The sequence below is a fragment of the Salmo trutta genome, chromosome 39 (genome assembly GCF_901001165.1).
Source record: "Salmo trutta chromosome 39, fSalTru1.1, whole genome shotgun sequence".
Classification (NCBI taxonomy): Eukaryota; Metazoa; Chordata; class Actinopteri; order Salmoniformes; family Salmonidae; genus Salmo; species Salmo trutta.
The window spans coordinates 14,272,133-14,299,251 of NC_042995.1; the positions used below are offsets into that span (position 1 = coordinate 14,272,133).

At 43.7% G+C, this 27,119-nt stretch overlaps 1 protein-coding gene across 4 annotated transcripts in view; it reads left to right on the forward strand.

Moving 5' to 3' along the window:
- The first annotated feature begins 571 nt into the window (after positions 1–571).
- The window catches only part of LOC115179733 (potassium voltage-gated channel subfamily H member 7-like), an 84,374-nt gene continuing 57,826 nt past the window's right edge, over positions 572–27,119 (forward strand). For all 4 annotated transcript variants that reach the window (XM_029741433.1, XM_029741434.1, XM_029741435.1 and 1 more), the window contains exons 1-2: positions 572–1,074; positions 1,780–2,010. In XM_029741433.1, coding sequence (XP_029597293.1) covers positions 999–1,074; positions 1,780–2,010 — 307 coding nt within the window. In that variant the 5' untranslated portion in view covers positions 572–998. The remainder of the gene's footprint in view (positions 1,075–1,779; positions 2,011–27,119) is intronic.

Here is a 27,119-nt window from a genome sequence, read left to right on the forward strand (position 1 = left end):
AGAGACACATCGGAATTGCTGCTCTGTATGGTCAACATTGGGGGACGCAAAGGTTCTAAAGTATAGTATCTTCCCATGCAGCCTGGCTATTGTATTGTTTTCTCAGTGGACCAGATTGGTGGTGAGGTTGTGCAGAGATTCTGAGACAGATGTTTTAAGTGTGTGTGGGGGGAGAATAAAAATGAACTTGACATAGTAGTTCTAAAAGGAGTTTTGTTACAACTTCAGCACCATGGACAGGGAACCACGTCTACAATGTTCTCCCCCTCTCTGTAACTTGATACAATCATTAGTGCTGTGGCCTGTTTCCATTGATTCATTTGTGGAACTGTATCTTTCTCTGTATCTGCTAAACTACAGTATGTCTAAAATTCATGCAGTCATCTTATGCATTCTATGCATTGGCAGTTACAGGAATGCCACAGTCAACGGGAGACATAAGCCCACGTGTTTTCCATGGGTCAATGTAAAAATAGACGATACACCTTTATTGCCCTGGCCTGGCGTCACCCGTAGCTCCTTCTCAACGCATGGATATACGATTTTATCCACAGCCTTGATTGAGCTGAGCGCGAGGTGCATGAGCTGAGCGCTGCCCCTGAGCGGGGTAACGTCACTATCCGTGGCACCGCAGCATCAGTCCATTCTCCACAACAGCAGCAGTAGCAGCGAGCGCAACGCTTTAGAGCGGCGGCAGGGTCCCTCACATGATCATTTTGAAATGTTGGAGAAACTACGCTGTGCAGCAACCTTTTACTCCAGAGTCAATGCGGGCGACGTGCACTTTGAAGGCTTCAAAATGTGCCCTGGTCGGACCATATTTATGTTGAAATAAGGAAAAGGTCGGAAGAGCTAAGAGTGGGAGATTTCCTAAGGATGAGTATAGACAAAGGGGAGACATTCAGGCTTTAGCGGTTGGAACCACTAGAACTTGAGTATCAGGAGAAAAGTGCGTTCCTACTTGGACAGCGGAATCTTTCTTATTTTTGGCAATAATCATGCCTGTTCGGAGAGGTCATGTTGCGCCACAAAACACCTTTTTGGGGATAATTATAAAGAAATTTGAGGGACAAAGTGAGTATTATCTTTGTGTTTTCACAATAATGTATCTTTAAATTAATAATATTAATTTTGTTGGGAAAATTTATTTGCCTTGCTTGCACACGAACAAATAAATGAAGTTAATATTTTTTATCTGAATATTGGAATTTCGACACATTTTTTTTAACAATCAGTAAGACAAGAGCTAGTATTGTTGTGCTTCTGATACTTTAGAAGTGGGAGAGTTGAGGTCAAAATAATTTAAATATGGGATGTCATTGAGCATTATTTAAGGTACTTCGAAGTAGCAACAACTTATGTTTCTCATCAAGATGACATGGTAATAAGTAGTATCCAAACAACAGACATATAACCTTTTTCAAATACTCCCACATTTGAAATGGTTATAGTCAAGTGGTTACGTGCCAGTTATTAAATGTGGATCTCTCTGTTTTATAGTATGGCTATGACATGAACATAAATCAAGTAGAATAGAGCACACACCTCCATTAACACATACTGAAGCAATGCACCCTTAATCATGATAAGACTGAAAACGAAATGTTTAATTTATCATCTTTATATTTTGGAGTGACTTATAATACAGTGTACATTTTACACTGTATTTAAAGCATCATGCAGAGTGGTATTTTATCACATACCTCTGATGCTACCATGAATGTGTCAACCTACCCATTCTTCCCCACTATGATCATACACTCTTTTACAACTTCACAGATAAGAAATTCATTATAGCCAATGCCCGGGTTCAGAACTGCGCCATCATCTACTGCAACGATGGTTTCTGTGAGATGACCGGCTTCTCGCGGCCGGACGTGATGCAGAGGCCGTGCACCTGTGACTTCCTCCATGGAGAGTTCACCAACAGGCATGCCATCGCCCAGGTAGCCCAGGCTCTGATGGGGTCTGAGGAGCGCAAGGTGGAGATCACCTACCACCGCAAGGATGGTGAGTACAGACTACGGAGTCCTCCCCACTGGGCTAGTTGCTCATGCTTTTGCGTTTATATGAGAAATTTGAAGCAAAATAAGGGTCAGTGAATAGTGACAGAATAATGCAGGAGAGAGAGGAAATGGAATGGGCTTGGTTCGACAAGGGACTTTTCTGGGTGTCTGAAGTAAAACACTTCAGTAGGTCATTTGTGTTGAACAAAACACTTACAGTGTATGTATGACATCTCATTTAGTACCGCTCAGATAGGGGGTTTCTGTCTAGAGATTTTGAAGTAGAAAAACACAGTATCTGTTTGTGAAGACAATTGCATCTCCATTCACTGTATACAAAATTGAATATTGCACAAACCTAGAAACTGAAATAAATTGGTCAATTCCATTGCCTCTTGGCTAAATACATAAAAAGGTGACATATAATTGAATGAGTCGTTTAGTTTAAGCCGCTTCTGAATTTTCCATGGAGATTATGAGTTGGCATGACAGCTGCTATTGTTTTGATGGGTCGCATGCTTAGCGTGTGGCAGAGTGAAAGTTTAAACCGCCTCTCCCATATCCAATAACCAGGGTCACCCAGGGTGCACACGGTGCCCTCTAACGTTGATGTTCCTTCCTATCCAGATGACTAAGCTTGTAGCGGTTGCGTAATGGTCAAGGTGCATGTAATCGCTGGCCTGGCTGACATTTCCACCTACAAGGGCTGAACAGTTTTATAAGAGCTGGTTGAAGCCGGGGTTAAAGTTGGTGACTGGCCATGAAACATGGGTTGATGTGTGCTGACGCGACATTTCCACCTTGTTAAAGAAATCCCGGGGAGAACCCTGCATGTGGATAGGGGGATGTGTACAGGTAGGGTGGAGGACAGTACTGGAGAGATGGATGACGGAGGTATGAAGGTGAAGAAAGAGAGGACGACGTGGGAGAATGAGGGAACTAGGGGCTTGTACGGTTACTAAGCCAGGACGTAGTCTGGGGGTCTGATAAAGTGATTTAGCTCGATAGACGTGTGGATGAATACATGGGGTGTGAAGTAGCCCTGGCAATAAACACATCATTAACAAACTCATATCAGTGCTCGTATGTCTTTCGAATGGACCGACTCTGCAGTGTGTTTTTTTCCAACATAGGAGAGGCCTCACAGGCATCGATCGCTTAATGAGGACACAAATACCTTCATGTTGCATTGATCTTCAAACCTGCCGTGTTGGGAGAATAAATCAACAGTGTGTCCTGCTATCTTTCGCTGGCCAGGCCGGCCCCTAGAGATGGGATGAAGGGATGAAAAGAACGATTGGAGGGGTAGAGAGAGAGGGGTCCTCATTATCGTTGCTGGAGCTGTAAGGCTCTAATTACCTCCGGGTCTAAACTTCCTGACTCTGTAAGGTGTGTTCCAAATGGATCCCTTTTCCCTATATAGTGCACTACTTTTGACCAGGACCCATAGGGCTCTGGTCAAAAGTAGTACAAAAGTAGGGAATATGGTGCTATTTGGGACTCAGACCATGAGCCATATTTCTAGGGAGGGTCACAAACCTCATAACACAGACAGGATTTTCACCTCCTTATAACAATTGATTTGATCATAAGCGTTACATTATAATATACTCATATTGTGGGTTAAGTATTGGTAAAACGACATGACATTGGTATGCACATCAAGGACGTAGGCATGGGTGGGCCTGGGTGGACACAGGCCCACCCACTGGGGAGCCAGGCCCTGCCAGGCCCCTCCAATCAGACTGAGCAAAAAGCCCCTGAGGAACATCAGGAAATTACGACCTTTCCCCCGAAAAAAATTCAAAAGAGCATGTATGATCATGAACACCTAATCATCCCCAGCTTCCAAATAGCTCATTCATCCCTCCTAATCTCCCCTTTAGATATTCTCCAGGTCGTTGCTGTAAATGAGAATGTGTTCTCAGTCAATTAACCTGGTAAAATAAGGGTAAAATAAATAAATACATTTCTGAAATCAGATTTTTCTCTGATATTGTGTTGCCGAGGGAGATGTGATTGTGGCGTGGGTGATTGGTCATTTAGTTGGATGCCCTGATGGACCACTTGGAGCCTGCAGGCCAATCTCCTCCAATTTACAGTAATCCCCTGGCCCTTAGAACCAGTCTCTGTCCTTTACAGCCTGTGAAGGATTTTCTTGCCTCAGCAGAGTTTTGTCAGGCAGATGAATCTATTATGAGTTGACATCTTGTCCTTTTGGTGAACCTTTGGTGTTCCTTTTATAGCTTGGTTCTATTATAAAGTTACAGCACAAAGTCCTCCTCCAACCATTTCCTGTGCTTACGTCAGACATTAGCTATTGCGTTGTCCTTTAGTAAGTGAGGTATGCCTTTCGCTCGGAACGGCTGTGCATTCAAGGATCCAAAATGGCTGCTTGCCTCGCGTCATACAGTATAGAGGTGCCGAGTGTGATGTAACGTTGCAATGATCTTAACACCATCTGCATTATGCTATCAACCTCGAGTTCTTTAAAATGTACCACCCAAAGTGGCACATTTCAGTTGTGTCTTTCAGTTCCCTGCTGTCTCTCTGTTTGTCCTGAATACTACAACAACAAACACACTTAAGGTCATCCCGGGCCTTGTTCTCTTGGAGATGGAACAAGACAATCTTGTTGTAATCACTATACATAATGTAGTGCGTGTGTGTGTGTGTGTGTGTGTGTGTGTGTGTGTGTGTGTGTGTGTGTGTGTGTGTGTCGGTGGTGACGCCATTCGTTCCGATTCGGTCCCTTTTTTAATTTAATCAAGAGGAAACCAGAGCTTGATGCCTCTGTGCTGCAATGGGATCCATTTGCAATCTTCACATCCATCCGTGTTCCACTGATGAACGCTCGCTGTAGAGTTCTCTTCTGTTTTCCTTCTCTGTCTCTCACTCTGCCGAAGTAGTGTAATGACAGTCGTGAAATTCTGTCACACAACAACATCCTGTTTTTACAAATGCTTAATCTCAATCTATCCTATTACATGCAGACTATTCTATTCAATTGAATGTAGGCGTCGCTCTCTGTGTGTGTGTGTGTGTGTGTGTGTGTGTGTGTGGTGTGTGTGGAGGCGCCACTATAATACATATTTTCTCAATTTGAATGTGAATTTCTCAACGTATTCACATATTCAAATGGAATAATCACACAGCCTTAACCTCTGTTACGCAGAGCAGACTGTGGGGATTGGGTGAGTAGAGAAACCCATACATGCTGTGTGGCCAATCACCATCTCTCATGCATAAACATCATGGTCTGCATCCCAAATGACTCCTTATTCCTCATTTAGTGCACTACTTTTGACGAGGGCCCATAGGGTTTATTGGGCCCATATTTTTATTGTGTTCTGGGCAGCTCACGAGGGTGACACACACGAGAGTAAGTCAACATTCCATCTAGACCAGAGGGTCAGACAGGCCCAAACACAAACACTTTAGGTAAACAGAGAGGGAGAGGACCGACGAGTTGGTGATTGTAGAATTTCAGTGTTTTGCATACCTGATTCAACACAAACTCTCACTTTTACTCCCTCTCGCTCTCTCTCTCGCTCTCTCTCCATGCTCTCTCTTTCTGCTCTCTGCTCTCTCTCTCTCTCTGCTTTCTCTCTCCCCCTCTCTCTCGCTCACTTTCTCTCTCTCTATCTCTCTCTCTGTTGCGCTGTCTGTCTAGATCTGTAGGTGCCACAATAATGACTCGTTCCAATCAGTGGCATTTTAAAAATGAAACATTACATTGACTACCCCATGAAACATACTATTTCTGTATTTCTGAGTAAATCTGCCATTAGTCTCATCCTTCACACTTGAGAAATATAACTCTGTCCCTCTATCCCTGTGTGTGTGTGTGTGTGTGTGTGTGTGTGTGTGTGTGTGTGTGTGTGTGTGTGTGTGTGCACGCACGCACGTGTGTGTGTGTGTGTGTGTGTGTGTGTGTGTGTGTGTGCGTGTGTGTATGCGTGTGTGTGTGGGTGTATGCAAGTTTCTACGTCCAATCTGTTTAGTTATTGTCTTTGTTGAGTTTTGTTTGGTACTTATAATATCAGTGAGACAAGAATTTGCATTCATTGGCTACATTAAAGTCCCTATCATTCACTCTGGGTTTCCGCAATAGGCACTGAACACATCTAAATAGCATGAAGCGAAGCTCTCTGTCACCATTGGAATGACAAAGTGCCAACCTGCAGTAGTATGCAAATTTCCTAGAAGATAAAAGGGCTATAACAGCCACCCTGACCTATCCCATCTGGAATTATGAGTGGTGATACGAGCGATGATGATATGTGTATAAAGCCATCTATTGAATTGAATGACTTTCGAGAGCAGAGAGTGGAATGTCATTTTTATGTGGATTTGCTGTGCATCTCTCTGCAGTATGGCCTGTAGTCAAATCTGCTATATCAGGTTCCACAGTCTCACTGAATCAGGAGAGAAGACTGAGGTAATGTCACCAACAGTGCATATGCTACTGAAGCAAAAGAGATTGAAAGACAGGAGGAAGAAAGAGGGACAGAGAAGGAGAAAGGGAGGGAGGAGATGGAGAGAGATGGAGAAAGGAAAGAGGGAGGGAGGGATGAAAATAGAGAGGGATAGTAGGAGAGAGAGATACAGTGAGTGGGAGGGAGGAGAATTCAGGTGCTGCTTAATATTGGATGGATATTTCCATCACGGGGACACCCTCTTGAATTTAGTCCAAGCTCCTCTGAGCAGCCTGTCTCAATTATAGATGAGCCTGGCACCAGCTATCTGTCTGTCTCTCTCGCTCTCTCTCTGTCTCTCTCTCACTCCCTCTCTTTTCCCCATCTTTCTCTCGCTCTCTCTCGCTCTCTCTCTGTCTCTCTCTCTCTATCCCTCTCTTTTCCCAATCTTTCTCTCTCTCCCTCTCTCTCTCTCTCTCTCTCCCACTCTCTGCCCCCCCTTGTCATGCTGAAACTGGAAAGGGCCTTTCCCCAAACTGTTTCCACAAAGTTGGAAGCACAGAATCGTCTAGAAAGTCATTGTATGCTGTAGCGTTAAGATTTCCCTTCACTGGAACTAAGGGGCCTAACCCGAACCATGAAAAAGAGCCCCATACCATTATTCATCCTCCACCAAACTTTACAGTTGACATATATGCATTCGGGCAGGTTGAGTTCTCCTGGCATCCACCAAACCCAGATTTGTCTGTCGGACTGCCAGATGGTGAAGCGTGAGAACTCGTTTCCACAGCTCCAGAGTCCAATGCTGACGAGCTTTACACCACTCCAGCCGACGCTTGGCATTGGGCATGGTGAATCTCCCGACAAACAGTTATTGTGCTGACGTTGCTTCCAGAGGCAGTTTAGAACTAGGTAGTGAGTGTTGCAACCGAGGACAGATGATTTTTACGCGCTATGCAATTCAGCACTCAGCAGTCCTGTTCTGTGAGATTGTGTGGCCTACCACTTTGCTGCTGAGCCGTTGTTGCTCCTAGACATTTCCACTTCACAATAACAGCACTTACAGTATTCGAGGCAGCTCTAGCAGAGCAGAAATTTGACAAACTGACTTTTTGGAAAGGTGACATCCCATGATGGTGCCACGTTGAAAGTCACTGTGCTCTTCAGTAAGGCCATTCTACTGCCAATGTTTGTCTATGGAGATTGCATGGCGGTGTGCTCGATTTTATACACCTGTCAGCAACGGGTGTGGTTGAAATAGCCAAATCCACTAATTTGAAGGGGTGTCCACATACTTTTGTATATATAGCGTACAATATGACAGGGATGAATAGCTGTGTTGTTGTGGATAGGTTTTCCTTGTGCACCCGTTCGATTTGCACTACCGTCAAAGTTTATGACGTCCTAGCCTGTTGGTAGGTGTGTCGGAGAGCAGGCAGCTTGCATGTTGAAGCAATAAGCAAACTCTTGCATTGGTTGGTTATGTATGACAATACATTGTGTGAAACAGGACAAATATAAGCACTCCCTACATTGGGTGTAGAATGAAACAGTAAAATCATTTATTTCAGGCTATTTCATTTGGTACAAATTTTCCGCTGCGTCTTTGCATGACCATTTGGAAATATGTTTCAGTTCACAATGAATTCCTCTCTTGCCTATTGTGCCCCTCCCCCTCCTCATGTACCCCTAAACCAGAGATTGTTTTAGTCACAGAGTTACCGCATAGTGTTGTCATAGCAACAGATGGATGATGGAACCAGCCAACATATATTCTCTTGTCCTATTCTCTAATCTATCATGGCATGTCTCTACCAGCACCTGAAGCACTGGAGCTCACTGTAGCCATGACGATTGTCAATTCCATTCTCATGAGATGGGCAGATTGCTGAGTCGTGCTGTTTGTGCTGTTCAAGGGATTATGGGATGTTCAGTGAGACGTTTTGTCAAAAGAAGTTGAGAATTTTGTTCTTAATTCTGTTAATTGTCATTAGTGCCCTAGTTGTGATACTGGATATGCCTAAGACTTAGCCATAGGGTAGCCTACATAGGGCCATGCCCGTGTAAGACACTATATACAGATGTAGGATCTTAATTTGGGCCAGTTTGCTACAGCAGGAAAATAATCTAGCAGTAACGTGAAATGTGAATTATTATGTGGATTCTAATTAATGGACATTTTTGTAGGGGTTGATAAAAAAAAAATCAAAGTGGAAATGACAAACTTTAGAAGCCTTTTTTAACCATAAATACACTAGAAGAAAGTTATCCTGCAACAGGGTGATCAAATTAAGATCTTACATCTGTAGACACTCCTATATTTTATCTCCACAAATGTCAGCCGCGGGGAACCATGGGTATCCGACCTGATGCAGAACTCTACCCTAGGGGATGCCATGCCTGGTTGAGTATGGATGGATGTAGGGTAGGGTGTCCAGGCTTTTAAACACCTGAATCAACGAATGAGATCCTTGTTGATTTGTTGTATTTTTTAAACAGGTGTGTTACTTCTGAACAGGAACAAAATCGATGTATTGCTTTGACTGACTTACTGATTGATTGACTGATTGACTGACTTGATGGCATTAGAACGGCCTCCAAGCAGCCAACAAAGTAGCCAGCCAGGCAGGCGGTATCCTTCCCCCTTCTCTCTCCTCCTCACTCTTCCCACCATCCCCCCTCTTTTCTCTCCTCCTATTCCCTCTATCCTCTCCCCATATGGCTACAGTCCTAGAGGCTAGCTTATCCAGATCCTAGCAGTGCACCAGATCCCTGCAAAGCAACACCCGGCCCAGCTAGCTACCGTCAAAAAGATCAGCCAAACAACATATTGGCAGGGATAAGAAAAATATTTTGTAGGTTATACACTCTCCATTTCGATATATATTCTACATATGGAAATCAATATTTCCAAATGAGCTTAGATATCTCCTCTTATGGTTGTCAGTGAAATGCATATAGGCGTAGGTTTACAGTCGTGGCCAAAAGATTTGAGAATGACACAAATATTAATTTCCACAAAGTTTGCTGCTTCAGTGTCTTTAGATATTTTTGTCAGATGTTACTATGGAATACTGAAGTATAATTACAAGCATTTCATATGTGTCAAAGGTTTTTATTGACAATTACATGAAGTTGATGCAGAGTCAATATTTGCAGGGTAGACCCTTCTTTTTCAAGACCTCTGCAATCCGCCCTGGCATGCTGTCAATTAACTTCTGGGCAACATCCTGACTGATGCAGCCCATTCTTGCATAATTAATGCTTGGAGTTTGTCAGAATTTGTGGGTTTTTGTTTGTCCACCCGCCTCTTGAGGATTGACCACAAGTTTTCAATGGGATTAAGGTCTGGGGAGTTTCCTGGCCATGGACCCAAAATATTGATGTTTTGGTCCCCGAGCCACTTAGTTATCACTTTTGCCTTATGGCAAGGTGCTCCATCATGCTGGAAAAGGCATTGTTCGTCACCAAACTGTTCCTGGATGGTTGGGAGAAGTTGCTCTCGGAAGATGTGTTGGTACCATTCTTTATTCATGGCTGTGTTCTTAGGCAAAATTGTGAGTGAGCCCACTCCCTTGGCTGAGAAGCAACCCCACACATGAATGGTCTCAGGATGCTTTACTGTTGGCATGACACAGGACTGATGGTAGCACTCACCTTGTCTTCTCCTTGACAAGCTTTTTTCCGGATGTCCCAAACAATTGCAAAGGGGATTCATCAGAGAAAATGACTTTACCACAGTCCTCAGCAGTCCAATCCCTGTACCTTTTGCAGAATATCAGTCTGTCCCTGATGTTTTTCCTGGAGAGAAGTGGCTTCTTTGCTGCCCTTCTTGACACCAGGCCATCCTCCAAAAGTCTTCGCCTCACTGTGCGTGCAGATGCACTCACACCTGCCTGCTGCCATTCCTGAGCAAGCCCTGTACTGGTGGTGCCACGATCCCGCAGCTGAATCAACTTTAGGAGAAGGTCCTGGCGCTTGCTGGACTTTCTTGGGTGCCCTGAAGCCTTCTTCACAACATTTGAACCGCTCTCCTTGAAGTTCTTGATGATCCGATAAATGGTTGATTTAGGTGCAATCTTAGTGGCAGCAATATCCTTGCCTGTGAAGCCCTTTTTGTGCAAAGCAATGATGACGGCACGTGTTTCCTTGCAGGTAACCATGGTTGACAGAGGAAGAAGAATGATTCCAAGCACCACCCTCCTTTTGGAGCTTCCAGTCTGTTATTCGAACTCAATCAGCATGACAGAGTGATCTCCAGCCTTGTCCTTGTCAACACTCACACCTGTGTTAACGAGAGAATCACTGACATGATGTCAGCTGGTCCTTTTGTGGCAGTGCTGAAATGCAGAGGAAATGTTGTTTTTGGATTCAGTTCATTTGCATGGCAAAGTGGGACTTTGCAATTAATTGCAATTCATCTGATCACTCTTCATAACATTCTGGAGTATATGCAAATTGCCATCATACAAACTGAGGCAGCAGACATTGTGAAAATTAATATTTGTATCATTCTCAAAACTTTTGGCCAGGACTGTACACTTTATTGATAAAATTGTGATTCTGTGGCCATTATTATCTGGCATAATGGAATTTCACCCCTCATCCTTTCTCTCGTATCGTTCATGGATTACATGTGTGAGCAGTCTATCTGTGAATGAACAGTCATTCATGATTTCATTCACTACTGCTGTTGACTGTTGATTGTGTTGGTCCAATCATGGTTCTTCGTGTATTGTGTATTCAGTGAGGCTGATACTTCTACAGTTCCTTGATATATTGATGGGATCCTTTGATGGGTTTTAAGTTTTCGGGACATTTATTGAATTAAAGTCAAAATAAAATAATTATCACTTATAATTTCTTGAGATTGTTTGATATAAAATGTATTTTCAATGCATTTAAAGATTGAAGATAGTGCATGAGTCTGAGCTAGTTTTGGTTACTCCCTCTCTCTTTACATTCACTCCTATTTAGGGTTCCAAAGATACCGGTAATTTACCAAAGTTACCAGAATCTTCAGTAATTTTGGTAATAACAGAAAAACTATGGCAATCTATCGTAACTTTGGTCATTTATACTTGAAAATGTATTCATATAGTTTTAATTTGTTATATCTGTGTCCGTATTGTCCATAAGTTTCTAGTAGATAGACCATATGGTTCAAGAGATAATATACTTATTAATGAAAAACACATATTTTATTGTATTTTATTTAACCTTTATTTAACTAGGCAAATCAGTTAAGAACAAATTGTTATTTACAATGATGGCCTACCAAAAGGCAAATGTCCTCCTGCAGGGGACTGGGGCTGGGATTACAAATAAAAAGTAGGACATAACACACATCACGACAAGAGAGACACTACAACACTACATCATGGTTCTTTGTGTATTGTGTATTCAATGAGGCATTATTTTCCATTTTCAACTGCAACTCTTCCAACAATTGATTTTTCTTCACATCTGCCTCCAGTTTGACGGTGAAACATTGACAACAAATGTATATTGACATAGTAAAATAAATAAGTGTGTAGAAAAATATATAATGGAAATGTCATGCTGAAACCCTCCTATTAAACATCAATGGTATTCATTTTATATTTACAAAAGCAATTAGGGTAAAGTGTATTGCTCAAGGGCACATCAACAGATTTTTCACCTAGTCAGCTCAGGGACTTGAACCAGCAACCTTTTGGTTACTGGGTTCACACTCTTAACCACTAGGTTACCTGCCACCCTACTAAATTGATGGTTAATATTTAGGATAATGTTTTACAACTTGTCATTCCAATTATTCTATATATTTTTTATCTTATTTCATTATTTCATATATTTTACATGTGATAAATCCACACAGAGGGCTAGAGATAATTGCAGACACCTGTGATAATCTGAAGTACCCAAAAGGGCCACTAGATTACATAAAATCCTTGAAAGATACCAAAATTCTGGTAATTTACTGGTAAATTTAGAATGTTGCAAGTAATATACCCTCCCTTTACAACCCTACGCGTATTAAAGGATTATAGCTACTGTACCATAGTGAGGCCTTCGGGGCAGTCAACTGATCCAGAATATCTCTAGAGGCTAAATTGAAGGAGGTGAAAGTGAACATCCCTGGCTTGCCCAGGGTTGGGGAGTAACGGATTACATGTAGGGGATTATAAAAAAACGGTAACTGTATTCTGTTACGTTACCAGCAGAAATATTTTAATCAGATTACAGATACTTTTGAAAAACTAGATGATTACCTCGAGGATTACTTTTAAATTCAGAAAGGAGGTTTACAATCGTTGACACTTCTCTGTTTTCTTAATGACATTCAAATTAGCCTTGAAAAAAGGTGCGAGTTTAAGTTTGTTCCACCTGAACGAGTCTGACCATAAGTCAGAGAACACTATGATGACACACCCCAAATGTGTTTGATGAATCGCGGGAAAAGAGCAGGAATGGGCTTTTGTAGGCTACAGTCCAAGCTATGTATTCCAACTGCTGTCGGCATCCAAAGATTATCAAATTTGAATAAACGCTTGGAGGTAAGGATGACAGCAGTGATGTAGTCAACGGCGATTCGGATATCACTTACTATTGATATCTACATAGCGCATTGATGTGAATCACAGCTGCTCTCTCATTTAGCCATTTGCACCTTAGGGATTGTGGTTGTTGTGGATGGCTGTTCGCAAATCTAAATGTGGATTTGAACCCAATAATGGTTGAATTCAAAAAGTTTAAGGTGCCTGTCAATCATTGGTTTTGACACCAGTGGACAGCCAGTGAAAAATGCGCTCTTGCAACAGCTGCACATTGCGGATCCCAGCCTATGGAATAAAAGTGGGGATTTTATTGCTCAATCTAATTCATGCTGATAAAAAATGTACACATGTTCAAACTCACACACTTTATAGACTTAAAGGGGCGATCTGTAGTTGCTGCATCCATTTTTGGACATAAATTACATATACAGTTGAAGTCGGAAGTTTACATACACCTTAGCCAAATACATTTAAAATCACTTTTCACAATTCCTGACATTTAATCCTAGTACAAATTCCCTGTTTTAGATCAGTTAGGATCACCACTTTATTTTAGGAATGTGAAATGTCAGAATAATAGTAGAGAGAATGATTTATTTCAGCTTTTATTTCTTTCATCACATTCCCGGTGGGTCAGAAATTTACATACACTCAATTAGTATTTGGTAGCATTGCCTTTAAATTGTTTAACTTGGGTCAAACATTTCGGGTAGCCTTCCACAAGCTTCCCACAATAAGTTGGGTGAATGTTGGCCCATTGCTCCTGACAGAGCTGGTGTAACTGAGCCAGGTTTGTAGGCCTCCTTGCGCACACACGCTTTTTCAGTTCTGCCCACAAATTTTCTATAGGATTGAGGTCAGGGCTTTGTGATGGCCACTCCAATACCTTGACTTTGTTGTCCTTAAGCCATTTTGCCACAACTTTGGAAGTATGAAAGGGGTCATTGTTCATTTGGAAGACCCATTTGCGACCAAGCTTTAACTTCCTGACTGATGTCTGGAGATGCTTCAATACATCCACATAATTTCCCTTCCTCATGAAGCCATCTATTTTGTGAAGTGCACCAGTCCCTCCTGCAGCAAGGCACCCCCACAACATGATGCTGCCACCCCCGTGCTTCACGGTTGGGATGGTGTTATTCGGCTTGCAAGCCTCCCCCTTTTTCCTCCAAACATAACGATGGGCATTATGGCCAAACAGTTCTATTTACATCTCATCAGACCAGAGGACATTTCTCAGAAAAGTACGATCTTTGTCCCCATGTGCAGTTGCAAACCGTAGTCTGGCTTTTTTATGGCAGTTTTGGGGCAGTGGCTTCTTCCTTGCTGAGCGGCCTTTCAGGTTATGTCGATATAGGACTCCTTTTACTGTGGATATAGATACTTTTGTACCTGTTTCCTCCAGCATCTCACAAGGTCCTTTGCTGTTGTTCTGGGATTCACTTGCACTTTTCGCACCAAAGTACATTCATCTCTAGGAGACAGAACATGTCTCCTTCCTGAGCGGTATGACGGCTGCGTGGTCCCATGGTGTTTATACTTGCGTACTATTGTTTGTACAGATGAACGTGGTACCTTCAGGTGTTTGTAAATTGCTCCCAAGGATGAACCAGACTTGAACCAGACTTTCTGAGGTCTTGGTTGATTTCTTTTGATTTTCCCACAATGTCAAGCAAAGAGGCACTGAGTTTGAAGGTAGGCCATGAAATACATCCACAGGTACACCTCAAATTGACTCAAATGATGTCAATTAGCCTATCAGAAGCTTCTAAGGCCATAACATATTTTTCGGGAATTTTCCAAGCTGTTTAACCTTTCTGGCGCAGGCGTTCCACTAGCGACCCACCTCGACAACATCCGGTGAAATTGCAGAGCGCCAAATTCAAAATACAGAAATAGTCATAATAAACGTTCATAGAAAATACAAGTGTTATACATCGGCTTAAAGATTAACTTCTTGTTAATCCAACCGCTTTGTCAGATTTCAAAAAGGCTTTACGGCGAAAGCATACCATGCGATTATCTGAGGACAGCGCCCCGCTTACAAAAGCATACAAACATTTTACAACCAAGTAAAGGAATTACAAAAGTCAGAAATACCGATAAAATTAATCACTTACCTTTGAAGATCTCCATATGGTTGCAGTCACAAGAGTCCCAGCTACACAATAAATGTTAGTTTTGTTCAATGAAGTCCCTCTTTATATCCCAAAAACTCTGTTTTGTTGGCGCGTTTTGTTCAGTAATCCACTGGCTCAAAGGCGGTTACAACATGCAGACGAATACATCCTAATAGTACCGGTAAAGTTCGTCGAAACATGTCAAACGATGTTTATAATTAATCCTCAGGTTGTCAATTGTCTAAATAATCGGTAAAATTTCAACCGGACAATAGCGTATTCAATAGAAAGGAAAAACAACGAAGGGCACGCACTCGGTCACATGCGTAAACCATCACTTTATGATTCTACAGTCCACTGACAGAAAGGTCTCATTCTTCTTAATTTTTCAGAAAACAAGCCTGAAACCATGTCTAAAGACTGTTGACATCTATTGGAAGCCAATTTAAACTGCAATCTGGGTCCTAACCCATTAGATACTCTATAGGCATTCAATTGAAAACTACCCACATCAAAATATCCCACTTCCTGGATGGATTTTCTTCAGGTTTTTACCTGCCATATCAGTTATGTTATACTCACAGACATTATTTTAACAGTTTTGGAAACTTTAGAGTGTTTTCTATCCAAATCTTCTGGGCCTGAGTAGTAGGCAGTTTACTTTGGGCATGCTTCTCATCCAGACGTCGAAATACTGCCTGCAAGCCATAAGAAGTTTTAATAAAGGCACAGTCAACTTAGTGTATGTAAACTTCTGACCCACTGGAATTGTGATACAGTGAATTATAAGTGAAATAATCTGTCTGTAAACAATCGTTGGAAAAATTACTTGTGTCATGCACAAAGTAGATGTCCTAACCGACTTGCCAAAACTATAGTTTGTTAACAAGAAATTTCTGGAGTGGAGTTGAAAAACAAGTTTTAATGACTCCAACCTAAGTGTATGTAAACGTCTGACTTCAACTGTACATATATATATATACACTGCTCAAAAAATAAAGGGAACACTTAAACAACACAATGTAACTCCAAGTCAATCACACTTTTGTGAAATCAAACTGTCCACTTAGGAAGCAACACTGATTGACAATAAATTTCACATGCTGTTGTGCAAATGGAATAGACAATAGGTGGAAATTATAGGCAATTAGCAAGACACCCCCAATAAAGGAGTGGTTCTGCAGGTGGTGACCACAGACCACTTCTCATTTCCTATGCTTCCTGGCTGATGTTTTGGTCACTTTTGAATGCTGGCGGTGCTTTCACTCTAGTGGTAGCATGAGACGGAGTCTACAACCCACACAAGTGGCTCAGGTAGTGCAGCTCATCCAGGATGGCACATCAATGCGAGCTGTGACAAGAAGGTTTGCTGTGTCTGTCAGCGTAGTGTCCAGAGCATGGAGGCGCTACCAGGAGACAGGCCAGTACATCAGGAGACGTGGAGGAGGCCGTAGGAGGGCAACAACCCAGCAGCAGGACCGCTACCTCCGCCTTTGTGCAAGGAGGAGCAGGAGGAGCACTGCCAGAGCCCTGCAAAATGACCTCCAGCAGGCCACAAATGTGGATGTGTCTGCTCAAACGGTCAGAAACAGACTCCATGAGGGTGGTATGAGGGCCCGACGTCCACGGGTGGGGGTTGTGCTCACAGCCCAACACCGTGCAGGACGTTTGGCATTTGCCAGAGAACACCAAGATTGGCAAATTCGCCACTGGCGCCCTGTGCTCTTCACAGATGAAAGCAGGTTCACACTGAGCACATGTGACAGAGTCTGGAGACGCCGTGGAGAACGTTCTGCTGCCTGCAACATCCTCCAGCATGACCGGTTTGGCGGTGGGTCAGTCATGATGTGGGGTGGCATTTCTTTGGGGGGCCGCACAGCCCTCCATGTGCTCGCCAGAGGTAGCCTGACTGCCATTAGGTACCGAGATGAGATCCTCAGACCCCTTGTGAGACCATATGCTGGTGTGGTTGGCCCTGGGTTCCTTCTAATGCAAGACAATGCTAGACCTCATGTGGCTGGAGTGTGTCAGCAGTTCCTGCAAGAGGAAGGCATTGATGCTATGGACTGGCCCGCCCGTTCCCCAGACCTGAATCCAATTGAGCACATCTGGGACATCATGTCTCGCTCCATCTACCAACGCCACGTTGCACCACAGACTGTCCAGGACTTGGTGGATGCTTTAGTCCAGGTCTGGGAGGAGATCCCTCAGGAGACCATCCGCCACCTCATCAGGAGCATGCCCAGGCATTGTAGGGAGGTCATACAGGCACGTGGAGGCCACACACACTACTGAGCCTCATTTTGACTTGTTTTATGGACATTACATCAAAGTTAGATCAGCCTGTAGTGTGGTTTTCCACTTTAATTTTGAGTGTGACTCCAAATCCAGACCTCCATGGGTTGATAAATTGGATTTCCATTGATTATTTATGTGGGATTTTGTTGTCAGCACATTCAACTATGTAAAGAAAAAAGTATTTAATAAGATTATTTCATTCATTCAGATCTAGGATGTGTTATTTTAGTGTTCCCTTTATTTTTTTGAGCAGTGTATATATATATATAGATCCCTTGATTCTTGAAGAATATAACTTATAAATGCCTCATGATCTTAGTTCAACTGTCACACTCCATGAGAACCCAGAATTTAAGCTTGTTTTTCTAAAATGTTTGTTGTAAATGTAAACAAACACTGTATAACCTCATAACATGGTTAAAACTATAATGTTGATGTTATGGATGGTCAGTCCTTGCATCCAGAGTCCTGTCTATTAACCTGAGAGTGGTTACATTTCTCCAGGCCCATCCCTCAGTTTTTTACCAAAACAGAGGTGGGGAGCCGTTTGGTTATATTTCATCTGTGGATTTGCCCTTTAAACCGCTGCATGTTATTGTAACAGTCAGTGTAGGTTCCGTCCCTCTCTTCACCCCAACCCGGGCTCGAACCAGGGACCCTTGCACACATCAACAACTGACACCCACGAAGCATCGTTACCCATCGCGTCACAAAAGCCGCGGCCCTTGCAACGCAAGGGGAAACCTTACTTCAAGTCTCAGAGCGAGTGACGTCACTGATTGAAATGCTATTAGCGCGCACCACCGCTAACTAACTAGCCATTTCACATCGGTTACATTATCAAGATATCAAAGTGTCACCAACAAAAACTTAAACGATAGGCCTAAAGCAAATGCAGCGTATGTCATTCATTTTTCATGTGTAAATAGCACTTTTCACTAGTGCTTAAAGAATGCCATTCCATGAGTGCAGCATTTATTTTTCAACTCAAATCAATGAGCACAGTCAGTCCTCCATGACAACAAAATCATAAACCGAGTAAGACTGGCTAATTAGTCCTTAGTTTTGCGGTTAAAAAATGTGGCTAATCTATACTGCCATATTTCCAAGTCCTATTCTTGAAGATCAAGTGATATAACATTTATTGGAATGACTGGAATTCTGACTTTGGTTTTTAATGTAAAGATATAATTTAATCGTATTATTATATGTAGTAGAAAGCGATGGGTGTCACGTCGTTCGTCGGAAGGAGCAGACCAAAGTGCAGCGTGTGTATCATTCCACATATTTTATTGAACTGTGAAACTATGCAAGATACACAAATAAACTAAAGAACAAAAACAACAAACAGTGACAAAGAAGTGCACATACACTAACTCAAAAACAATCTCCCACAAACCCAGGTGGGAAAAACAACTACTTAAGTATGATCTCCAATTAGAGACAACGATGACCAGCTGCCTCTAATTGGAGATCATCCCCCCAAAAAAACATAGAAATACAAAAACTAGAACATAACAACATAGAAAATCTAAACTAGAAAACCCCCCTGTCACGCCCTGACCTACTCTACCATAGAAAAGAACAGCTTTCTATGGTCAGGACGTGACAATGGGTTAGAAGAAGCCTTCATAACCAACCCATAAAGTAAAATGTAACATCCATATATGGCCAGCTATGTACACTTTAACATTGATTTATCCTGCGATAGATGTGGTTCAATTGGTAACATACATTTGTGTCTTCTTCTCATGCCTCTTAAGGGGAAAGCAATCTAAAAGTAACTGAATGTAATCAGATTATGTTACTGAGTTTGGGGAGTCCAAAAGTTACGTTACTGATTTACAATTTTGGACAGGTAACTAGTAACTGTAACGGATTACATTTAGAAAGTATCCTACCTAACCCTGGGCTTGCCTCACAGGAACTCACCAGTCCATTACTAATGCTAAATGCCAAGCTGGCATCCACACTTTAGCCCAGCCCCAGGACTGCCTTTGACGGAGATCAAATCAGCCAACCCTCCAATGCCATAAAAGAATGCCACGGGCACCCCAACCTATTTCATCACTTCATCATTTCTGCCATTCTTCTCAATTAGAGTTGACGCCCAGATTATCAAAGCACATTTGCATTGGCAAAACGCTGACATTTACTGCTTGCTATTTCTCCTCATTTCTGTCCATTTGAATCTGTGTCAAGCATTACTCTCCAAAGGAAGGCTATGGGCTGTATGATAACCGTGTTTCAGTGCTCTAGCTCCAGACTCAAAACGTGGACAAGTACGGGTATTCGAACACGGCCATAGACTCTCCCTACTTGAACGTTTGGACTCAGACAAACAGTGAAGAAGTGACATTGAATGAAAAAGATACTGTATGTGTGTATGAGTTAGGTACAAACAGCTAGAAGCCAACACATTTCCAGCAGGTGTCCTTTACATTTCAACATCTGTAAAATTCTGAAATGAGCATGTAGTGTGTTGAAGCCTACTCAAGTGTAAATCAGTCTCTTTGGAAAGACGATGGTAGCTTCATGCAACGCCTATGTAGCGTCAGCATATGTCTAGTCTGATTTTGTCTGGAGTGTGATGATGTATACACTGAGTATACCAGACATTGGGAACACCTTCCTAATATTGAGTTGTTGGCCCATGTTGACTCCAATGCTTCCCACAGTTGTGTCAAGTTGGCTGGATGTCCTTTGGATGGTGGACCATTCTTGATACACAAGGGAAACTGTTGAGTGTGAAAAACCCAGCAGCGTTGCAGTTCTTGACACAAACCGGTGTGCCTGCCACCTACTAGCATACCCCGTTCAAAGGCACTTAAATGTTTTGTCTTGCCCATTCACCTTCGGGAATGGCACACATTCACAATCCATGTCTCAAATGTCTCAAGGCTTAAAAATCCTTCTTTAACCTGTCTCCTCCCCTTCATCTACACTGATTGAAGTGGATTTAACAAGTGACATCAATAAGGGATCATAGCTTTCACCTGGATTCACCTGGTCAGTAATTGTCGTGTTCTTAATGTTTTGTATACTCAGTGTATTTCTTGCTCCGCTCTTTCTAGAACCCACTGAGCCTTCAATCACTCTCCATGGTTTTCTAGACAAGTCGGCCATTTGCGATTGCAGGGACACTGTACGGTGCTGAATGCATCCAACAGATGAACAAAACAAAAGTAGCATCACCTCATCAATACATTCAGGACATAGACAGGGTCGTATTTACCAGGCACCAAATGAAAGAAAAATGGACGGAAACAGGGAGCAACTAACTGAACCGGTCCAATAACAAACACTTGTTTTTTTAGTTGCGAAGCGTTTTGCTATGTTGTGCATTAGCGAATACAAACCAGAGCAAGGACACAGAGCTACATGGGAGGGGCCCGCCTAATGGAGTTAGGACATAGGGGAAACCCTGGGGTAGAGTAACACTTTCCCTTCCCTCCAGGATCAGTTGCTCTCCTCTCTTTGTGTTTTTAAATGTCCCCTGGAGGGAGGATTACATTTCTGGAGCCTCCATGGGCTGCTTGAGTGTCTCTCTCTCTCTCTCTCTCTCTCTTAAGGTGGGCGGAAAGCGTCTAGTCAACCATTAAGGAAGCTTTGACAATTGAAGAGAAAGGAAGAACATGCACATCCAACATGAAGGTGCTGGAGTAGGAAATGATACACAGATAAAAAAGGACCAAGCAGCATGTGGATTCTCCTTCCTCCTTTCCTTGTCAATTGCCTTAAAAACGTCTAATCCCGACAACAACTTGGAATTGAAGTGCGGTACTGTACAGTGCACAGGTTAACTAGAAGAGGGACTGCGATTTTCACTACGGAGGTGAAATAATCTCGTCCGGAGCAGCTCTTGAAACAGCTCTCTCCCTCTCCCCTGCACTGGCAGCTGTCAGGAATTAGCTTCTACTGTGGTTTCTGCCCTCAGGCCAATACGGTACCAACCATCAGCTAGCTCCCCAATCGCTGCATGCCTCAGCTCTCATCAGTGTCACTTCCCTACCACCCGCTACTCTAACTTCCCACCACCGTCCCTGTCCTCTGAGAGTGCAATCTAAAATGACTCCCACTGCAGGGACGTTCACAGTATATACCTATCTATGGAACCATCTGTCAAGAACTATCCATACGCAATTATCTCCTAGGTGGGTTGTTGTACTGTAGTGTAGATGGTAGAAGCTGTGGAACTGGCAGAGATGGAGGGGGAGAGGGGGAGAGGGGGGGGGACGGGACAGAGAGAGAGACTGACAGACAGAGAGATAGAGAGAGACAGAGAGAGAGAGAGAGAGAGAGGGAGAGAGACAAAGAGACAGCAAGACAGAGAGAGAGACAGCGAGACAGAGAGAGAGAGACAGAGAGAGAGAGAGACAGAGAGAGAAGATGACTTGACAGGGTTGATGATTCTCTCTTAAAGGGAACAGGGACTGACTGCCTGTGTGCTTCAGCTGCTGAGATGGAGCCTCTTGATGAACACCATTGTTTTAATTATTGATAGTGGAAATATAATCTAATGACATTTTCCAGCATCTTGAAACGGAAATTTCCCCAAATGCTATATTTATTTATGAGCAGTAAGCACACATAGGACACTTTGTTGTGTATTCACACACACACACACACACACACACACACATACACACACACACACACACACACACACACACACACACACACACACACACACACACACACACACAACCTTTCAACTCAGAATGATGGAACACACTCCCAAACCCCCTGTTGTTCATCAAATGGATTTCAAGGCTTCAGTCACTACAGTAGCAGTTGAAAATGTTTGACTCATTTCAACTAGACGTCGAAAACTTGACTGGGATAGGAGAAATAACATAAATTATTAGGAATCGTCCTTTTCCTGAACTTTTCTCAACGTGGCGAATGCTGCAGTTGGACAAACATCGAAATGTATCTTGAATTTGTGAGATCATTGTTGCTTTTCAATTAACTACCGTCAATGTAGTTTGAATAAAAACACATTGTCTTTTCTCTCTTCCTGACATTTACACCTGCTGTGGCATGTATAGCCCTAACATTTGGCCATCACTAGCTAGACATTGGTAATGTTGTAAATGACTATTGTAGCTGGAAACAGCTGATTTCAGCCCCCTCCTCTGACTCAGTAGAGGAGAGAGATTGTAGGGGGAGGAAGAACATTAAATCGTTCAAATGCTAAATCATTACTTGAATGAAAAAAATATGTTCATGTTATTTTTTAAGTAAACAATATAGACAGAATTCTACTATAGTAAGTTTCCAATAATGCGGTTGTATGTTACTGTATACAGAAATACCCACTAGGTACAATACTGTAAAGACCAGCGCCCATTTTCACAAGATTGGACTGACAGAGAGGACCTGATCGTAGATCAGCACTCCTACTCTGAGACACTTCAAGAATACAGGCCCAGGTCTTCCTCAGGGATGTATTGTGTTTGCAGGTGTGTTCTCCCATTACATTGCACCATGTAAATCAGCTTCATCATGGCCTATTACATTTAGTTGGACAGGGAACATCCGCCTAATTAATGCCACTGGTAGGCTGTGTGTGTGTGTGTGTGTGTGTGTGTGTGTGTGTGTGTGTGTGTGTGTGTGTGTGTGTGTGTGTGTGTGTGTGTGTGTGTGTGTGTCAGCTCTGCTGTTGAGACTGAATATGCAGGCGGACAGGCAGAAATTAGCATCAGCACCTGCGGTGATCTTTTGATCAGTCTGTTTATAATACATCAGGTGTCTTCCTGAAGAGAGGCTGAGTGGCTATCTTATTTCTCACATCACAGAGAGAGAGAGAGAGAGGGAGGGATAGAGAGGTTGATGAAGATAGGGCTGGGAAAGGAAGAGGGACTGAGACAGACAGACAGACAGACAGACAGACAGACAGACAGACAGACAGACAGACAGACAGACAGACAGACAGACAGACAGACAGACAGACAGACAGACAGACAGACAGACAGACAGACAGACAGACAGACAGACAGACAGACAGACAGACAGACAGACAGACAGACAGACAGACAGACAGACAGACAGACAGACAGATAGATAGATAGATAGATAGATAGATAGATAGATAGATAGATAGATAGATAGATAGATAGATAGATAGATAGATAGATAGATAGATAGATAGATAGATAGATACAGTGGGGGGGAAAGTATTTGATCCCCTGCTGATTTTGTACATTTGCCCACTTACAAAGAAGTGATCAGTCTATAATTTTAATAGTAGGTTCATTTGAACAGTGAGAGACAGAATAACAACAAAAAAATCCAGAAAAAAGCATGTCAAAAATGTTATAAAATGATTTGCATTTTAATGAGGGAAATAAGTATTTGACCCCTCTGAAAAAAAATTACTTAGTACTTGGTGGCAAAACCCTTGTTGGCAATCACAGAGGTCAGATGTTTCTTGTAGTTGGCCACCAGGATTGCACACATCTCAGGAGGGATTTTGTCCCACTCCTCTTTGCAGATCTTCTCCAAGTCATTAAGGTTTCGAGGCTGATCTGATGTTTGGCAACTCGAACCTTCAGCTCCCTCCACAGATTTTCTATGGGATTAAGGTCTGGAGACTGGCTAGGCCACTCCAGGACCTTAATGTCCTTCTTCTTGAGCCACTCCTTTGTTGCCTTGGCCGTGTGTTTTGGGTCATTGTCATGCTGGAATACCCATCCACGACCCATTTTCAATGCCCTGGCTGAGGGAAGGAGGTTCTCACCCAGGATTTGACAGTACATGGCCCTGTCAAATGATGCGGTGAAGTTGTCCTGTCCCCTTCGCAGAAAAACACCCCCAAAGCATAATGTTTCCACCTCCATGTTTGACGGTGGAGATGGTGTTCTTGGGGTCATAGGCAGCATTCCTCTTCCTCCAAACACGGCGAGTTGAGTTGATGTCAAAGAGCTCCATTTTGGTCTCATCTGACCACAACACTTTCACCAGTTGTCCTCTTAGTCATTCAGATGTTCATTGGCAAACTTCAGACGGGCATGTATATGTATTCTTGAGCAGGGGGACCTTGCGGGCGCTGCAGGATTTCAGTCCTTCACGGTGTAGTGTGTTACCAATTGTTTTCTTGGTGACTATGGTCCCAGCTGCCTTGAGATCATTGACAAGATCCTCCCGTGTAGTTCTGGGCTGATTCCTCACCGTTCTCATGATCATTGCAACTCCATGAGGTGAGATTTTGCATGGAGCCCCAGGCCGAGGGATATTGACAGTTCTATTGTGTTTCTTCCATTTGCGAACAATCGCACCAAATGTTGTCACCTTCTCACCAAGCTGCTTGGCGATGGTCTTGTAGCCCATTCCAGCCTTGTGTAGGTCTACAATCTTGTCCCTGACATCCTTGGAGAGCTCTTTGGTCTTGACCATGGTGGAGAGTTTGGAATCTGATTGATTGATTGCTTCTGTGGACAGGTGTCTTTTATACAGGTAACAAACTGAGATTAGGAGCACTCCCTTTAAGAGTGTGCTCCTAATCTCAGCTCGTTACCTGTATAAAAGACACCTGGGAGCCAGAAATCTTTCTGATTGAGAGGGGGTGAAAGTCTTATTTCCCTCATTAAAATGCAAATCAATTCATAACATTTTTGACATGCGTTTTTCTGGATATTTTTGTTGTTATTCTGTCTCTCACTGTTCAAATAAACCTACCATTAAAATTATAGACTGATCCTTTCTTTGTCAGTGGGCAAACGTACAAAATCAGCAGGGGATCAAATACTTTTTCCCCCACTGTAGGTAGGTAGGTAGGTAGGTAGGTCGGTCGGTCGGTCGGTCGGTCGGTCGATCGATAGATAGAGTGTGCTTGTATTTTGCAAGCATTTGTACCCCGTGATTGATATGGGGATTTCTGCAGTGCTACATATGGGATTGCTCCGTTCATGACTACTTCATGATAATAACTCTCATTTGAATAATTTGAATTTGAGAGAGATTGATTTAACCCACACACGCCACAATGCAGAACCACACACAGACACACACAGAAGCACACTCACATGCAAAGACAGACATGCAAATCTAGTGTCACCAAGGTCAAACCAGATTGCACGATGAAATGTTTATAAAGCCCCATCATTATCATCACACCCTCACAACACACACACCCCAGCCTCCATACACACCCAGCCTCCACACACACCCCAGCCTCCACACACCCAGGCTCCACACACACCCCAGCCTCCACACACCCCAGCCTCCACACACACATCCCAGCCTCCACACACACCCCAGCCTCCACACACACCCCAGCCTCCATACACACCCCAGCCTCCATACACACCCCAGCCTCCATACATACCCCAGACTCCACACACACCCCAGCCTCCATACATACATTTACATTACATTTACATTTAAGTTATTTAGCAGACGCTCTTATCCAGAGCGACTTACAAATTGGTGCATTCACCTTATGATATCCAGTAGAACAACCACTTTACAATAGTGCATCTAAATCTTTTAAGGGGGGGGGGGTTAGAAGGATTACTTTATCCTATCCCAGGTATTCCTTAAAGAGGTGTGGTTTCAGGTGTCTCCGGAAGGTGGTGATTGACTCCGCTGTCCTGGCGTCGTGAGGGAGCTTGTTCCACCATTGGGGTGCCAGAGCAGCGAACAGTTTTGACTGGGCTGAGCGGGAACTGTGCTTCCTCAGAGGTAGGGAGGCGAGCAGGCCAGAGGTGGATGAACGCAGTGCCCTTGTTTGGGTGTAGGGCCTGATCAGAGCCTGAAGGTACGGAGGTGCCGTTCCCCTCACACCTCCGTAGGCAAGCACCATGGTCTTGTAGCGGATGCGAGCTTCAACTGGAAGCCAGTGGAGAGAGCGGAGGAGCGGGGTGACGTGAGAGAACTTGGGAAGGTTGAACACCAGACGGGCTGCGGCGTTCTGGATGAGTTGTAGGGGTTTAATGGCACAGGCAGGGAGCCCAGCCAACAGCGAGTTGCAGTAATCCAGACGGGAGATGACAAGTGCCTGGATTAGGACCTGCGCCGCTTCCTGTGTGAGGTAGGGTCGTACTCTGCGAATGTTGTAGAGCATGAACCTACAGGATCGGGTCACCGCCTTGATGTTAGTGGAGAACGACAGGGTGTTGTCCAGGATCACGCCGAGGTTCTTAGCACTCTGGGAGGAGGACACAAGGGAGTTGTCAACCGTGATGGCAAGATCATGGAGCGGGCAGTCCTTCCCCGGGAGGAAGAGCAGCTCCGTCTTGCCGAGGTTCAGCTTGAGGTGGTAATCCGTCATCCACACTGATATGTCTGCCATACATACCCCAGCCTCCACACACACCCCATTCTCCACACACACCCCAGCCTCCATACATACCCCAGCCTCCACACACACCCCAGCCTCCACACACACCCCAGCCTCCATACATACCCCAGACTCCACACACACCCCAGCCTCCACACACACCCCAGCCTCCATACATACCCCAGCCTCCATACATACCCCAGACTCCACACACACCCCAGCCTCCATACACACCCCAGCCTCCACACACACCAGCCTCCACACACACCCCAGCCTCCATACATACCCCAGACTCCACACACACCCCAGCCTCCATACACACCCCAGCCTCCATACATACCCCAGCCTCCATACATACCCCAGACACACCCCAGCCTCCATACCACCCCAGCCTCCAAACCACCCGGGCCTCCAAACCACCCCAGCCTCCAAACCACCCCAGCTTCCACACACCC